At 45.2% G+C, this 18,054-nt stretch overlaps 1 protein-coding gene across 4 annotated transcripts in view; it reads left to right on the top strand.

Moving 5' to 3' along the window:
• Positions 1 to 18,054, top strand: part of AFF3 (AF4/FMR2 family member 3) — a 552,172-nt gene that overhangs the window by 510,254 nt on the left and 23,864 nt on the right. For all 4 annotated transcript variants that reach the window (XM_045550236.1, XM_045550238.1, XM_045550237.1 and 1 more), the window contains 4 exons: positions 455 to 1,561; positions 6,469 to 6,593; positions 9,382 to 9,583; positions 12,532 to 12,653. In XM_045550236.1, coding sequence (XP_045406192.1) covers positions 455 to 1,561; positions 6,469 to 6,593; positions 9,382 to 9,583; positions 12,532 to 12,653 — 1,556 coding nt within the window. The remainder of the gene's footprint in view (positions 1 to 454; positions 1,562 to 6,468; positions 6,594 to 9,381; positions 9,584 to 12,531; positions 12,654 to 18,054) is intronic.

Here is an 18,054-nt window from a genome sequence, read left to right as displayed (position 1 = left end):
CCCCATCTTCAGATTTCCTCCAAAGTTTTAAGTCTTAACAAAAATGAGTACTTTGACACTCGGGGCCTCCAAACTATTCTCCAGTTAAGTCTCATAGAATCTCAAGTTTATGTAAGTACATAATTGTAAATATATATATATATACTGTGTAACTCTCAAAAGTGCTGGAATTGGGTTAATGAGCCACAGTGCTTCCCCTTATTTTTCCAAATAGACTTCAAAATGCTGCACTGCCATTCAAGTGCCACCGGCCAGTAAGAGCAGCACCATGCAGACATCCTGAGTGCCAGATGAGGGCTGCTACACACATCTAATGCTTTCGTTTTCCTTTTGCTCCCAGCCCATTTCTTTGCTGCTCGTACACTTAGGAGGAGTAAGTCAAGATAAAAACAGGCCCTTTTTAAGTGAGCCTGAAATAAAAGATGTTTTGTTGTCACTGGTTTTCTGCTTTCAGGCTGAACCGGCATCCTCTAACAAGTGGCAGCTGGATAAATGGCTAAACAAAGTTAATCCCCACAAGCCGCCTATTCTGATCCAAAATGAAAGCCACGGGCCAGAGAACAATCAATACTACACCCCTGTGAAAGACGAGGTGCAGGACTGTGGGAAACTGCCCGACGTTTGCCAAACCGGCCTGAGGGAGAAGGAAATCAAGAGCACCTGCAAAGAGGAGCAGAGGCCGAGGACAGCGAACAAGGCCCCTGGGAGCAAAGGGGTGAAGCAGAAGTCCCCACCCGCGGCTGTGGCCGTGGCCGTGACTGCAGCCGCAGCTGCGCCGCCCGCGGGGCCCGGTGCGCCCGTGGAGAGCGCGCCCGCGCCTGCCCGGAGGTCAGCGGGCAAGAAGCCCACCAGGCGCACCGAGAGGACCTCGGCCGGGGACAGCGCCAACTGCCACCGGCCCGAGGAGCCCGCTGCCGCGGACACGCTGGGAGCCAGCGTGGTGGTCCCCCCAGAGCCCACCAAAACCAGGCCCTGCGGCAACAGCAGAGCGAGCCACCGCAAGGAGCTGCGCTCCTCGGTGAATTGTGAGAAGCGCCGCACACGGGGACTGGGCAGGATCGTCCCCAAATCCAAGGAGTTCATCGAGACAGAGTCGTCATCTTCGTCCTCCTCCTCGGACTCGGACCTCGAGTCGGAGCAGGAGGAGTACCCTCTGTCCAAAGCGCAGACCGCGGCCGCCGCCGCCGCCTCCGGGAGTGACCAGCGGCCGAAGGAGGCTGCCAACAGCGTCAGCAGTGGCGGCGGCGGCCCCCGGGCCGCCGTGGGTTCCATCAACGCCAGGACCACCAGTGACATCGCCAAGGAGCTGGAGGAGCAGTTCTACACGCTGGTCCCCTTCGGCCGGAACGAACTTCTCTCCCCTCTGAAGGACAGTGATGAGGTCAGGTCTCTCTGGGTCAAAATTGACCTGACCCTCCTGTCCAGGATCCCAGAACACGTGCCCCAGGAGCCGGGGGTCTTGAGCGCTCCTGCAGCCAAGGACGCCGAGAGCGCACCGCCCAGCCACGCCTCAGACACGCCCCCTGAAAAGGCTTTGCCCAAATCCAAGAGGAAACGCAAGGTAGGCCTGGGGCTGACTGGGACCAGGGCGTGGAAGGGAGGAGGCTTTCCTTTGGCTTGTGGGCAAGGGGCTAGAGCACAAGTAGCTTGCTGGTCTGGATTGTAGGCAGCAGCAGGAGTTTGTGTCCTTACCTTACAAACAGTTATATTGTACTTCATATATGCCAGATACTATTGTAAGTACTTGACATATATTAAGTCAGCTAAGTCTCTAGAACGGCCCAATAAGGAAATACCATTATTATTCCTATTTTATAGTTATGGGTAGTTAAGCCCTGTCCCACTGCATGTCGAAACAGTCATACAGGAGGTATTTATCAACTGTGTGCAGACAACCTGGAGGCAGGGCCTGCGAGAAAACTAAACACGTGGTGGACCCCCCTCTTTGCTGGGAGGGGATGGGTTACATTGATGGTGGGATCACTCATTGACCTAAGAAGCCAATGGCCTCATGGAGTTTAAGGCTGTGCGTGGGTGAAAATGAATACGGAAGTGCCTGATGCTGGGCCCTGCCTGCAGTGTCAGAGCCAGCAGCTATTGCTTCTAGTACTGTTGGTCAAGGAGGGCTTCCTGGTGGAGAGGGGCTGGGAACAGGGCCCTGAGGAGGAGGGACACGTGACTAAGTAGAGGCTCAGGGATGAAGTGGCAGCAGAAGGGATGAACAGGTGGAACAGGTGGGGCAGGGGACTGAGAAGGCAACTCAAGCACAGGGAGAGTTGGAGATGGCTGTGGCAGCAGACGCTGAACACGCAGCCAGTTTGGAAGGTTTTTGAGCAGGGAATACCTTAATCATAAATTAAAGCCAATTTTGAGGATTTTTATCTCATCCTGTTACTGTATCTTCAAAAGTAATTTGGAACACAGTGAAAAACACAATGGGCGACAAATGGGCAGACACAATGGGCAATACTCCTAGATGGTCCCAAATTTAGGACAAAGTCATTAATAACAGTTAACACATATCGTATGTGTCCCTATGAGGGATGCTCTTCTAAGCACTTTATATGCATTACATCATTTAGTCCTTATAACTTTATGAGGCAAATATTATTGTCATGCCCATTAAACAGGTGAGGAAACTGAGGCTCAGAGAGCCTGAAACAACTTGCCTGAGGTTACATAGGTCATAAGGGACAGAGCCAGGAATGAACCCAGGCTGTCTGGCTTCAGAGCCTCACGATAGAAGTCAGCCTGAGGATTGTGTGATACTTTCTAGTTTTCAAAGGGCAGTCTGGTCTGTCAGTAGAAAAGTTAGCTTGGATACATGGGTTTTACAGCTGTCTCAAATCCTTGATTGAGAAGGGACTGAGGAGGAAGGCTTGTTGGCTTGTCCTGGCCTAGATGAACGTATTCCTCACGTTGGAAGTTTGCGTGGAGAAGGCACCCAGCCCCCTTTCAATGACAATCATCTTTGTGACCTGAAGGGCACCCATCACCAGGGAAATCTATTCTGAAGTACCAAAGAATGTGTTTCTTCACATGGTAACATTAAATAACTTATCCCTTTAAAGTAGAATTCGAACCCCTTGCAAGAAAGTTCACAAAAAAAAGTATCTTCAAAAAGCAGCTATTTGCCTTTCCTCTTGATACAGATGCAAAGACAATTTTATAAAAATTCCCCAGCAGGGTTTCCACCCAGCATTGGCCGTTAACCCACCATGGGCCCCAATGTAGATCCGCATTGCCCTGATGGTGCTCACTTACAGTGGAAAGTGTGAGGATTTTTTTGTTTTTTTTTTAAGTCAGAGTCTCTCTGTGTTGCCTGGGCTAGAGTGTCATGGTGTCAGCCTAGCTCACAGCAACCTCAAACTCCCGGGCTCAAGTGATCCTTCTGCCTCAGCCTCCCCAGTAGCTGGGACTACAGGCATGCGCCACTATGCCTGGCTAATTTTTCTATATATATTTTTTAGCTGTCCATATAATTTGATTCTATTTTTAGTAGAGATGGGGTCTCGCTCTTGCTCAGGCTGGTCTTGAACTCTTGACCTCGAGCAATCCACCCGCCTTGTCCTCCCAGAGTGCTAGGATTACAGGCATGAGCCACCGCGCCGGGCCAGTGTGTGGATTTTGACACCAGACTAACCTGACCTCAAATTTCATCTTTACCGTTTACCTCCTTCAGGGCCAGCTTTCCAAGGCCAGGTCCATGGAACTGCACTGGTGCATGGTCACACGGAGCCCTTGGAGCTTAGTGCTTGTGGCTGCCACCTTGAGATTCTTCCTTTTTTCTCTGAATTTGTGTTTTATAAGTGATGGAGTATGTGCGGGGGCATGTGGAGCTTTGACTCACCTGCAGCCCACCTCCTGCCTATTTTCACAGGACAGATTCTGCCTGCTCTTCAGCCCCCTGGCCCTGTGCAGCCTTCCCCTCCCTGGCTCGGTCCAGGGACCACTGCTGCCCTCATCCCCAGAAGGGGCCCAGGCGCAGGCACAGGAAGGGTCTTACCCAACCCCTCTCCAGGCAGTGAGGCATTCTGGAGGGGAGATTGCAATCCCCTGGGAGTCGCCCATTCCCCATGGGTTGAAGGGGTGGGCTGTGGGAAGGTGAAATGCCTGCTTGGACTCGGGCACCACAGGTAGGTCCCACAACTGGCCGGAGCTGGTGGGCCATGCACATGAGCCCAGTCCCAGGACAGGCCCGGCCCTTGAGAGGCTGCGCTCACTCCCCAGGTATCCCCATGTCTGAAGGAGCACAACAGAATAGCGGATACTGTAAACACCACCAACACTACCATGACAGCTCAAGGGAGAGACTACGAAAGAAAGGAAAATGTTTTATATTTGAATACTTTACAATATCACTTTTTTGCCTTTTTTTTTTTTGCTTTTTTTTTTGAGACAGGGTCTTGCTCTGTCATCTCTTCATCTATCACTTTGAAATTGATGTAAAAGGTTTAACTGACAGTGACCTAACAGAGTTATTTCTAATAGTAGGATTAGTATTAGGCTTGGGCGTTTCTGGCCTGACTGTGCTTATCATTCTTCCAAGATATTTTTTTTCTTTTTTGAGACAGGGTCTTGCTCTGTCTCCCCAGCTAAAGTACAGTGGCATCATCATAGCTCACTGCAACCTCAAACTCCTGGGCACAAGCCACCCTCCTGCCTCAGCCTCCCAAGTAACTGGGATTACAGGCACGTGCCACCACGCCCAGCTAATCTTTTCTGTTTTTTGTAGAGATGGGGTCTTGCTCTTGCTCAGGCTGGTCTTGAACTCCAAAGGATCCTCTCGCCTTGGTCTCCCAGAGTGCTAGGATTATAGGCGTGAGCCACTGTGCCTGGCCCTTTCCTGCTTTTTGAATAAGGGGCCCAGCATTTTCATTTTGCTCTGGACCCAGAAAATCACATAGTCAGCACTGGCCTCCTGGGTGACCCTACTCAGGTGACCTTACCTTCTCTGAACTTCAGTTTGTCTATAAAATGGTGATATCTGTGCAGGGGTGTTGTCAGCTTCACACAATATATTCAAACAGTACAACTTAGTAACACATGTTGGCCCATTTATTCCCCACCCCTCTTTCCTCCTGTTTCCTCTAGACACCCTGCCTTCCTGATTACTTTTTGGTGCTCAATTTTTGTTGAATGAAGGACTCAATCACTCAGTCATCTGGGGATATTAACTCTGTGATTGATGGATGAATGGATAGGCTGATGGAAAAATATATATATATGAAATATGCAGAGATAGATACTGACAAACATATAGATAGATTGGAAATAGGTATAGCTGTCTAGATGCCTAGATATATAGAGAGATACATATACAGAGATATATATAAAGAGATGTGCAGAAAGATATATATATAAATCGCATAATATGCTGTATTTAAATAGTTGTATTCTTTATGGATCTTTTTATTTTAACTTACCAAACCTCACTTATGCTAAACCTGACACCTGGCTCTGCTCATAAAATCTAATGAATCATCATTAAACACAGACGCAAGAGAAGCGAAAGAACATTTTTGTAATGCTCTTTACTCGGTATCCTGGGCTTTACGACCCTAGTGCTGGGTGCTGGAGGTGGGACCCCATAGACCTGGCTATCCAAGGTGCCAAGTCTCGCCCTGCTTAAGCCCTGAAGCTGAGGACTCGGAGCTTTGGTTTGGTCCCTCCACAGGGGCACTCTTACAGTGTAAGCATCTGGGACCCCCTGTGGCAGAGGCTGTGTGACAAAATCCTGGCTAGAGAGAAAAGTTCAGATTCTTTCTGTCTTTGGTGCTGTCATTTGTCTCCTGGAAAACACTGCAGACAACCCTAAAGACACCGTACTGGGTTCCTGCTATCTCACGGACAACAGTACTTTCTGAGTGCATTTGTGTTGCACCCTAATACACGTCTAAATGTAAACACAGTCATGGCAACAAGAATCCAAAGTACTCTTTTATAAAAATGTACTTTAAGGGTTCTAAGACGCCATGGGATAGTAATTGAGAACTAGGATTAAGGCACCAAAAGGTAACAACCTCTACTTGCAATTCACGAAAGGCAAGAATTTTAAAGCAGAAAGGTCCAAGCTTGCCACTGCCCTTACCGCATTAATCCCAGAAAACACACACTTGCTACACCTTATTCTGATTCCAAGAAATGCCAAGATGAGAGACTCAAGCGACAATAGGAATTCAGAGCAGGGCTGCTTTGAAGGGCTAATTCCAAGGCCTGTTGATGGCAGAGCAATTCTCGTAATTCAGACGTTCCCTCCCAAATTTTGATCATGGCATCATGCCTTTCCTCTCAATAAGCTGTCATTAGTAAAAGCAATGATTTCATCCTTGTTCATTGAGGAGCTGACTGGGAACCTAGGCCAGGGGCACAGCTGCTCAGGACACTCTTCAGGGAAGTCGGTGCCTGGAAATTCATGATGACCCCTTGAAACCCAGAGCTGATTGACTCTTGCTTATTCCTGTGCAGTGTGATAACGAAGACGATTACAGGGAGATCAAGAAGGCCCAGGGGGAAAAAGAGAGCTCTTCACGCCTGGCCACCTCCACCAATAATTCTTTGTCTGCAAACCACTGCAACATGAGCATCAACAGGTATGTGTGTTCCCTCCCAGGTGGAGGTGAGCTGGAGGGGTCTCTGGATCTGAAAGTCACATGCCATATTTGGGCAGAGGCAGATTTTTGAGGACTGCTTTGGTCTGGGTCTGCAGACTTGCTTCCCTCAGTTTAACCTAAGGCTTATAATTATGGCTGGACATGTGCCTCGAGCCACGGCTCCAGGTAGCTGTGCAAGGTACTTGTCTGTAACCATAGACCAGTTACTAGTTACATACAGTTCTGCACTCACCAAGACATACCCTTCCCCCTAAAAAATTTAATAACTGAATTTTCAAATCAGCATTTTAATGGTAGCCACTAACTAAACTCCTAAGAACCCTAAGCTTATTACACAGATGAAGAAATACATACTTTGAACTGAATCTCCATGTGATGCACCTAAAGCTCTTGGATACAGACTAAAATTGTGGCATTAGACAGGATCTGTGCCTCCAAGGTTAAACAGCCACCCAGTCACTCCTGAAGGGGTTCCAGATGGACCCACCTCGCACTGAATTCCCTCTGTGATAAATAGCTGTCTAGCAAGGCAAGGTCCCAGGTATTTATTATAAGCGAGTAGCTTATCATCAGTCATAGCAGCTCTTTCCACTTTGAAATACCACAGCACAGAATCCACTTTTCCTCTCTAAGACGCTCTTCACTCTCCCGGACTGTATACATAGAATTTTTAAGGGGAGATGAATGTTTCAGTGCAACACATAAAAATGTAAACTGAAAGGTTAGGAAAAGATGTAGAGCAGTGCTAAAACGCAGCGGGGAAATTGGAGAGCGAGGGCACACCACGCAGGCCCACTGTGGCATCAGGGTCACCTTGGGAATGAAAGGCAAGGGCTCTTGGAGGTCTGAACGGGAGGGAGAGCTGCACGTGGAGACTGGCCATCTGCACAGTCCATGCAGAGTGGACAGCAGCCCACAATACTGGGAAAATGGGAATGGGGAAAATGTGGTCCCAAAATAACGGAAGCAGTATCTCCAGATGTATATGACAACTGCAATGAGATGAAAATACCTGTGATTTCTACTGGTGACACAATCACAAGTGTTGCTAATACTGCTCCTGCTAAAGCACGACTCTGGTTTCATGCCTTCACTCATAATTGGAGGAAGTGTTCCATTTCAGTTAGAACAGGTTAGTGAAAATGAAGATGTAATTTTTTTTAGTCCCAGTTCATGGACCCCAGGTTAAAAACTCTTGCTCTAGAGACTTAGCCTGGCAGAGCCTCCCAGCTCTGATAGTTTTATTTATGTTAAGTAATGACACGAGGCGTATGAAAATGCTTAAGAGTTCTTTCTGGGAAAGGTGGTCTGTGTACCTCTGGAACTGCAATTATTACTATCAGGTTTTACCAGTGCAATAAAACAATCCCAGATATAGGGTCATCGCCAATCCCAAAGAGGTGCTGCAGAGAAAGTTTTTTTTGTCAACTTGAATATAGAAACTTGCAGTGATGAAGAAGGAGCCATCCTATGTCCATGATCGTATTTAATGTCATAACTTAGTTTTCTATGCTTAGTGAAAATCATGAAGTATGTAAAATAATACTTAGAAAAAGGTCTTTTTTCACTCACATTTCAAGAAACAATTATATTCAGGCCTTTCACATCATCTTGCATATCAGTGTCTTCATCTTCACTAGATGAGCCACTTTTGATTTTCCCAAAGCAGTTTTTTTATAACATATCTTCTCACTTCTTTCTGAGTTGTTAGACACACAGTGCTTTTGGAACCAGAGATCTATCACCAGAAATTCTATCCCCGCGTGTATCCATTTGCATATATTAAAATTCTCAGTTTCTTGCTTGTTCTAAAGGCCTCTGTTTGTAATTTCTGTTCTGTGACCACCAACTAAGGAAATTGCTTTTTGAAGTGACTTTAATGGCTTGTTTGCAGTGATAACCAACACGTGCAATTAAGAGACCTTAACCCCAGGAGTAATGACTAAATCTTTGTTAGATGCCTTTACCAGTTTTTTAACTGACTCTATCAGGTAACCTCTGTAAGCATCCTAAATTAGCAATGATTGAGTTTCAGGCTAATGTGTCTTCCCCAATAATACTTCTTTTTAAAAAAATAATGGAGAGAGCCCTAACAATAAAATATACATTGCAAAATCAAATATAAGTAAATCTCTCTCCTCTGACGGTTGATTTTGGAGAAAGTTATATTCGAGCATAGGCAATTAGGAGCTAGGAATCAGAAATTGTAACTTCTAGTGACAATTTTGGTATTCTGTATTTATTCTGATCAATGCCTGGTTAACTCAGAAACTCAACAATTGAAAGTTGGCCTCATGTATCGAAGGTTATTCTGTGATTCTATTATTTCCTACATAATAATTAGTACAAGTTCAGATGGTAGCAAAAATCTTTTTAGAAATAATTGTTTTCTTTTTATCATTATTGATTGACTTTTTCCATTACTTGCTACTTTTGCTTGTTAGGAAAACAGTAAGTTGCTTATTGGGTATTTTGAGATCCTTGAATGAAAATCTCAGAAAATCAAAGTATAATTATTCTTAGTCATTTACTTTGGTGCTAACTCCAGAATTACTATTCATCCTGATAGAAAGAATAAAGAAACAATGAGTGAGATTTGCTTATTGTTTGTTATGGTATTAGTACCATAAAGTTTGCTGGTGTGGTAATTCCCAATAAACTTCTTCCTACCAGCAGGTCTTAGATGGGAGGTGCGGGTCATATATAAAACATTTACTTTTCCCTGTGCTGACTCTGTGGCATTCCATTACTGTGATTCCTTTTTCAGCGTGGCAATACCAATAAATAAAAATGAAAAAATGCTCCGGTCGCCCATCTCACCCCTCTCCGATGCCTCTAAACACAAATACTCCAGCGAGGAATTAACTTCTTCCAGCCGACCTAATGGCAACAGCTTGTTCACTTCCACCTCTTCTAACAAAAAGCATAAAGCCGACAGCCAGCTGCAGTCTCATGCTGGAGACCTCACGGTTTGTTGATGCTCTTCCTTTTCCCATTAAAATCAAAATGAAATTGAGCACCCCACACCCTCTGTCTGTAGCCTAGCACAGTCTAAACACATGCGTGAGGCCCCTGGAGAATCCCCAAATGCCGCTTCTAGGGAGACCCAGCAGGGGAGAGCACCTCTTCACCCCCCCAACAGGGAGCTGAGGAAGAAGAAACCCAGGGCTTGGCAGGATTTTACTTCCCATTCTGAAAAGGAAAGACCTCAAAGTAATACCATCCCAGGACAAAATAAATTAGGAGTTTTGAACCACCAACCTTTTCCTAGGGAAGAATTCCTTATCCCAGGACAGAGTTAAATCTGGGATTGAAACCCCACACCAAAATCTGCCAGGCCCCCACTCCACCCTTGTTGACCAGTGTAGCAGCCACAGTGGGGGACCCCCGCCAGCCACCACCGCTTTTCCAGCCATCTTCTCAGGGACAATTCCAGCACTCCCCTGGGGAAGAACAGGGGACTTGGGTTCACAGTCCAGCCTCACATCTTGGTTACAATGTGAGCTTGGGCCACTTACTTAATCTCTCTGAGCCTGTTTCTTTATCTGCTAACCAGTGGTGATAAGATGGGAAAGAGACAGCATCATCTAAGGACCCCAACACCTATGGACACCTGTGTAACTAACACTACATCTTCACTGCCATGCTCATCTCTAACTGCTGGTAACCTGGGCCACTCATCCTCTCGGGGGCATTAATTAATTCCAAACTCTCCCTGTTAGTTTTCCCAGGTCACAGTGCCCATCAAAACCAGCTGGGCTTCATGAGGCAGGGAGAGAGGTAGGGCTTGAGAACAGGACTCTGCAAAGAAAGATGCAAGGGTGGGGGTAGCACTTAACACTTTATCCCATGGATTAAAGGTATAAAAATGTTGGTAGAAGGTCCTACAGGAGCCTAATAAGTCTTATCGCATCCTCAGGAACTTAACCATCTTTATACACTCTCATCTGGGAGCAATTATCTTTAACTCTAGGCTGAAAGAATCTGAGACGACCATATTACAAAAGTATGGAAGTTACCAATTCAAGTTTTTAAAAAAACAAAATTTTTCTTTGCCTCTAGATCCTTATATTGCAAGCAACTATAATGTGCAGAGAATTATAAACCAATTCCAGATTTTATTTAGTCATTCTTTCACCAAACAGGTGCTTATTCAGCAAGTACTTAGTATGTGCCAGGCACCGTGCTGTGCAGCAGAGGTGCAGTTATGGTCCCTCTGTGCCCACATGAAGCTTACAGCCCAGCTGGGGAGGGAGCCTTGGACAGGGGATCACGCACATCCATAATTAACTGCCAGCAGTTTGAGTGCTAAGAGGAAACTTGTGGAGAACTAGGAGCTCTCACAACAGAGGCTTGATCTAGTATGGGGAGTGGCAAACTTTCTGTGAAACAGGGTTTCTGAACACTCTTGACGTTTTGGACTGAGTAATTCTTTGTGGTGGGGACTGTCCTGTATAATGTAGGATGTTTCTCAGCATCCCTGGCCTCCACCCGCTAGATGCTAGTAGCAGCCCACTCCCAGTGGTGACCAAAAGTGTCTCCATACCTTGTCACATTGCCCCCAGTTGAGAACTGCTGCTGTGAAGGGTCAGATAATACATAGATAAAGACTTTGTGGGCTACACAATCTCTGATCTCTGTCATAGCACTCAACACTGCCATTGTATCGGGAAAGCAGCTGTTGACAATGGCTAAATAGATAGGCATGACTAGTTTCCAATAAAACTTTATTTATAAACAGGGCCAAGTTTTGCCCACAGGCCATAGGTTGCTGGCCCCCTGATATAAGATCTCTAAAAGGCAAGTAATAGTGTGGTAAGAGGTAAAGAGCATTACAGGCAGATAAAACAGCGTGTGCAAAGGTCCTGAGGACAAACTAGAAACTGGCCCCTGAATCTGAGGCGCAGAGACTGCAGGGGAGAGTGGCTGAGAGATAGGCAAGGGCCAGACGTGCGGGCTGTGGAGGCCACTCTGCTGGCATCGCTGCTTTTATCAAGAGCAAGTGGGCACCGTTGAAGGATTTTAAGAGTGGTTTTAAAAATTTAACATCCAATTTTCCTACAAATATATAGCTGTAGAATCTAACCCCTAAAATGTAACACATAAAATCAGTCTGTATTTATAGAGACACTTGTATATACTCAATTTTAATTCCTTCAGAGAAATCGATTTGCATTTCATAACCAAAAACAGTTGTTTTATGATCCATGTGTTTAACACACAATAGGTGCTATGTAAATATTTGTGTCCCTAGTTAATATGATTTTTACATTTTTCCACAGATGAATGTGTTCCTTTTTTAAACCTATTTTAAATAATTCCTAGTGATTCCCTGTGACTCTTTCTGTTTTTCTCAGACGACTAATAAGAATCAGTCCATCTGTGACCTGAATAAGGCAGGTTATAGGGAAGTGGTTCTGGAAGCTTGGTTCCTGGACCACAGTGTCAGTGTCATCTGAGAACTTGATGGAAATGCAGAATCTTGGGCCCCACCCCAGACCTCCTGAAACAGGAACGCTCAGGGTGTGGTCCAGCAATCCGTGTTTTAGCAAGCCCACACGGGATTCCGATGCACACTCAGCTTGGCCAGCCACCAGTCTAACACACTGGGAAAGTGGGTCCTGAACCCTAACCCCTGGGCCTCCACCACAGCAGCCCTTGGAGCTTGGTCAAGTCGCTTAACCTCACCAAACCTCAGATTCCAGATCTGTGAGAGTAGACATAAGAAGACTTCCTTTTGATCCCTCAGCTCAAGCCCTAGAATGCATATATTTCTTTATTAAAACAAAATCACCACCAATTCTAATACAGAGCGCAAAGATATCATATAGAACCAAAGGTATTCCATGTAATGGGTTGCTCATTCAGCTAGGTGGCCAATTTCTCAAAGACTCATTGTGTGTTGTCTGTTGTTTAGAAAGCAGCTCACAATTCCGAAAACGCTCCCCTCCACAAGTCTCGGCCACAGACAGAGCCGTGGTCTCCAGGCTCCAACGGCCACAGGGACTGCAAGAGGCAAAAACTTGTCTTCGATGATATGTAAGTTCAAAACCTTTTCTAATAGGGTGAGGGGCAGAAGGTGGCCTAATTGACAGTGTGGCTATTCTCTCTCACAGGACTTGGTCATTTAAATGTCCCTCTCAAAGGGAATTGAGGCTTTAACTTTGAACACATCCCTGGGTCCTGGCGGGGTTTTTGGACGGATAGAATAACCAGTGCTTATTAGAGTTGGCATTCAGGGTGTCAGAAACCTAAGGCAAATAGCATTAATGAGTCCTAGGTTTCTAAGCACCTGTATTGTCGGCTGTTGGCAGTTTATGCTGCGAGAAAGAGAAGCATTTTTGTTTTTATAAATTGTATTAGGCAAAGAATAAGAGTGATTTACTCCTGCAAGCTTTTTTCCTCAAAAATGCCATATTCTTTATAAATAGTATAAATGATTCTTATGTAGGAAAAAAATATCCTGTCATCCTTCACCCAATTCTAGCACTGAAACTCCAGTGTAACTTCCATTCCCAGCATCAATTTGAAGTGGAGGAGAAACAAGAGAAGAAGCTGAATAAAAATAACATCCTGAATGCTCTCGAGAGGCTGAAAATGACAAATGAGAAATGATAAAATGATGCTGAAAATTATTTAGGCTCTTAGAGAAAAAAAAATATGTGTCAAGGACAAGCCTGCAAGGCAGAAGATAGGGTTTGAACAGTTCAGCTTGAATCCTGTCTTCAACTTTAGCTGTCCAACAAGCATGGAGTGTATGTCTGTATGAGGCAGGAAAAATTCAGTCCTGGGGTGGGGCCACCGCAAAAGTGGGAGCTCCTGCCTCTGATGGCTGACAGTGCAACTGAGCAGACAGACTGCAAACCTCTGACCCTGCTGGGAGTCACAACATGAAATGGTTCTAAATGTCTCCAAAAAAATGATAACTGTGACAGATGCCATAGCTCCTCCCCACCCCGGTCCCCACCCCGGGGGCGGGGGGCGGGGGGAGGCTCTGCTAAGATCCAGTTAAAGGACATCTCCTCAGGGACATCGTCTGGAGAACGTAAAGCGCTGTGCAGGAATGATTACTATCCAGCCTCATCCTCCTCCGCCCACCTCTCCATCCCTGACCTTCACCCGGAGTGTAGACGTGGTCCATTTATGCACCTCCGTAGACTTCCCTGGGAAACGAGAGTGCTAAGCTGTAGTCTTCGCATATTACTTGAACTTCAGCAGCTAATTAGGACACAGAATTTGGGGGTTGAAAGCTAAATCCACATCTTCTGTTTGTTTTGTGTAATGAACAAAACATTCCAAGATCACTGGATTTAGGAAAGTTTAAGGGTGGCCCATGAGGATGGGTTGTGTGTTTTTCTCCTCTCCCCGTGGCTGCAGCTGCACCTGACCCTACTTTCACTCTGCGCCTGGCCCCCCCACTTCCCCTTCCCCTCACTTTCTCCACTGCCCTTGCTGAGCAGCCGGGGAGGTGGTAATTAATCCCCGGGGGGTGAGGGGGCATGTAATGGGAGTGCAATCAGTTGGCCAACTACATTGATAATTAGGGTTTGGTGGTATAAATTGTTCATGTGAACTTAAATCATTCGTAAAAACAGGAGATTAGAATGATATATAAGGATAACATGGAAATTTGCATTTAGAAGTCCTAACCTAACAACATGATCAAACAGAAGGAGTGTTAGACATTGAGGTGCTCAAAACACCAAACACTTCCAGTAGATGGTTTTAAGAGCATTTCATATATATATGGATGGATAGAGATGCAGATATATAACAAACATACATGGAAAATTTAAATGCAAGGAATTTTCCAGTGTATTGGACCAGAAAGCTAAGTCAGGAATGGCAACAACCAAATGATTGTATTTTGATCTGCAGATCCTTGGACTATTTACAAGAGAAAATGTTTCTCAATCTGCTAGGGCTGAGGCTAATATAATTTTGTCACTATCTATATCAACGAAGAGGCTGTTATCATTTGTTCCTCCCATTAGCAATATGGATAATTTTTCTGGCTGACAGCTACAATAAAACTGTTTCTCCTTTTATGGATAGAGATATAATAGGATGAAAAAACACTCTTCCATACCATCATATGGAGAGATATATGTTGCATTCCAATTGCCATGTGTCCCAACTGATTTGAAATCCATAACAGCAAAATAAACACTCAACTCAAATAGCTGCTCAGCCATTGAACTAAGAAAGTTGTGGAAAGATTCCTCAAACTTGAAAAGTAAAAAATGGCATTGTCTCTTATAGTAAAAATAAGCGACCTTCAAGAGATCACTGGGCTAGGATGTCACCTGAAATGGTGTAAAATGTCCCCAGATTCAGGTGGTATGTACTGAGCACGTAAGTGCCAAATACAGGGACAAGTGCTAAGATATAATGATTAATTAATTCTCAGTTCTTCAGGGGAGAGGGAAGCACAAGGGTAGTCTCCCCAGGAAGGTTTCCTGGGACCACTGAACCTCATTTTTCTCCTCCTCCTCCTCCTCCTCCTCCTCTTCTTCCTCCTCCTCCATTCTGTGCCAGCTTCTCCACCAGCAACCTGGTTGACAGAGGAGGATCTCAGCTCCTGTCACTTTCCTTGTCACTCACCTTCACTAAGGGTGTGAAAAAGCAGTGAAATGACCAAAGAGAGGCCACCAGTGGAATAAAAGAGAAGACTAGATAATTAGCACCAGAGTAATTTACAGTTGATGGAAATCCAGTTATACTGATCCAAAAAGTAACAGATGCCACACTGTCATTTAATTTTTAAAGCCGCATCGTGTAGCTTTTTTAAAAAAGTAAACTCATCTTTTTGTATTATAAATACTTGCTAATGGTTGAATAAACATGCAATTCAGACAACAGCTGAATCCAGTGGGCTCTCAATAACAAGTGGTGAATGAACCCAGCTGAATTATAAATAACATTCCCGGGGGAGTGCCTGCATTTTTTTCCTTTCTTTTTCTATGAATATAAGGAATCTACACGCACGTAAATGTAAATTCATGGGCTTCCAAGCTCCTTTTCCTATGTTACTTACCAATTAAAGAGGCACCAGTTTGTGCTTTGGGGGTACAGACAGAACTGAACAGAATAACACTTATTTTAAAAATGCGATCCAGGTCAGCGTGTTCTTCGTAAATTGCAAGCTCAGACTGGTGACAGTGTGACTTCACCTCCTCCCCTGACATTTAGCAAATGCACGACATTCAGTACTTGACAGCCGAAGTATTAAAGTAACACTGGTGTGGTTACCAAACTTCCATTTAAAAAAAAAAAATCTGTAAGAATTTGTGTCAATGAATGACAACACTTAATTCAACTTCAAGCCTAGAAACTGATCTTATTAGTGCAAAGCCATGAACTTGAAATTACTTGGTGTCATAAGTAGTGACAAGGGAATTCTTGGCCAGGGAACATTGAGAGAGAACGACTGTGTCGTGGAGGCCTTGGTACGGAAGTCCCGAATGGAGCTTAGTGGTGAAATGCTTGGCTGCAGAATCGAGCTCCTTGTTCCCGCCAGCCGTATTGCTATGTGGGGACGCCAGCAAACCCCGGTGCCAGAGCTGCCGGCTGCTCCCTGGAGGACGTGCTGTCTCTTGCCCATATTTCACACGGAAGAGTCAGTCACGATCAGCCAAACCACCAAATGTCCCATCTGTCCCCATGGCGCCAATAACAGGAGCCCAGCTACCTAAACCTCCCAATGCTGAGGAAAGACTCCCTCGGCCGTGGAGTCACTGAAGGCCGTCGTGGCACGTGAAATGTGGCTGGGAGGAAGGAAGAGGGACTTGACATTTGTAATGTAATTACGCACAGCAGTCTCATAGCTAAAAGGATTTTAATTTCGTAGAGGATGGGAAGATTCCCGTAGGTAAAGGGTTGGGTATGTGGCAGCATGATTTAGTCAGAGGACACCAGGTGCACCCCCTGGGGGACTGCAGTGGCATTGTTCTTCCGAGGGACCCCCCTTCCCAGTCACTTCAAAGCTGGCCCCACCTTTGTGTTTTCCTGATAAACCATTAGAAAGCCTTTCTGGTTTTTCATGTGGAATTTTTCCCTTTGAAATTTCTGTCTCAAGGCCAGGTCCTTGTTTTGTTCTGACCAAAACAAAAAGAGAGAGAGAAAGAGAAAGGAGTAGGCTTTTGGGGGGGTGGTCAAAGACATTCAGATCTCCCAGATTGAAATCTGTGATCATTTTTAGGGTTTTGTAAAATTGTTTCATTTTAAATGTCACACCCAGAGAAGAGCAACCATCACATCGGTCATTTTCCGTTTCAACAGAAAGTTGCTTTTAATTGAATGACAAAAACCTGCTTTGCTTAGCCAGTGTGTCCCGGAAAGCACACACAGCTTTCTGCGCGTGGCCAAGGGAGAAGCGATCTTGTGCAGGAGCGTTTGGCCAGCAAGAAACACAATGAACGACGGCTCGTGCTTCTGGAAAGCCAGGCTCCAGGGACTCTGGTCCCAGCCAGCATCAAGGTTGTGCACATGAAAGCTGTGTTTGAATCTACATGCAATCTACCTGCTTCCATGAGGAAGTACCCGCAAAGCCAGCACCAGCTTCCCAGAGTCCCTGACTCTGAGGTGCCCCCATCAATAGTGATCACTTACTTTGCATATAAAAAATAATTACTTAATTTCTTAAGCTTTTTCCTTTTGGAGAAAGTACCTCAAAGCTTGAGACACAGTAACACCCCTGGGGCTTATGAAATGACAAGCTGACATATCGGATAGCAGATGATGAATTCATTTGGTATGCAGTTGCCTATTTGTCTGATTCGGATTTCAACTTCCCTAAGAAAATCATCCAATTTCTGCTGTGCGGAGGAACCTGTTTGTTCAAACACATTGAGCTCTCATCCCTGCCAGTTTTCACAAAACAGGCTGGCTCTGCCGAGGGGCGGCATTTCACAGAGGTAGGAATTACAGAAAGAAGTCTGCCAGCCTCTCCGTGGGAGACCATTCAACTCTATCTCAGCCACAAAGGAGAACAAAAAAGCAAGGTTGCTTTAATATTCCTGTGCCAGAAGAAATATTGGGGTCGCTCAAGCCCTGTTACTGCTCAGAACCAAGGCCATGTGTTTGTAGGTGGGGGTGGTGGGAGGATGAGGAGAAGAAAAGAAAACATTCTATTTGGATCAAGTACTCAGATTGCTTTTGTTGCAGAGAGCTCTTACAACGAAGATGCACGCGGCTGAGCTCTGGTTTTTAGATCACTCAAGCCCCATTTTTGAAGAGCCCAAGATATACCGTTTAATGTTTTATTGACCTCTTGTTAGGTTTGCTCGTGTATCGTCATAAAATACCATCACTATGAGAAACAATATGAAGAATTTTATTACATAAATGAAAAACAAAAACTCTAGGTTTTCCATGTAAAAAAGAAAATAGAAGATCAGATGAAAAACCTATTTGAACACTGAGATAACTAGATTTCCTT

Source organism: Lemur catta, chromosome 4 (genome assembly GCF_020740605.2).
Source record: "Lemur catta isolate mLemCat1 chromosome 4, mLemCat1.pri, whole genome shotgun sequence".
Classification (NCBI taxonomy): domain Eukaryota; kingdom Metazoa; phylum Chordata; class Mammalia; order Primates; family Lemuridae; genus Lemur; species Lemur catta.
The sequence above is the reverse complement of the archived record's forward strand: the minus strand, read 5'-3'. Positions and strand labels throughout refer to the sequence as shown.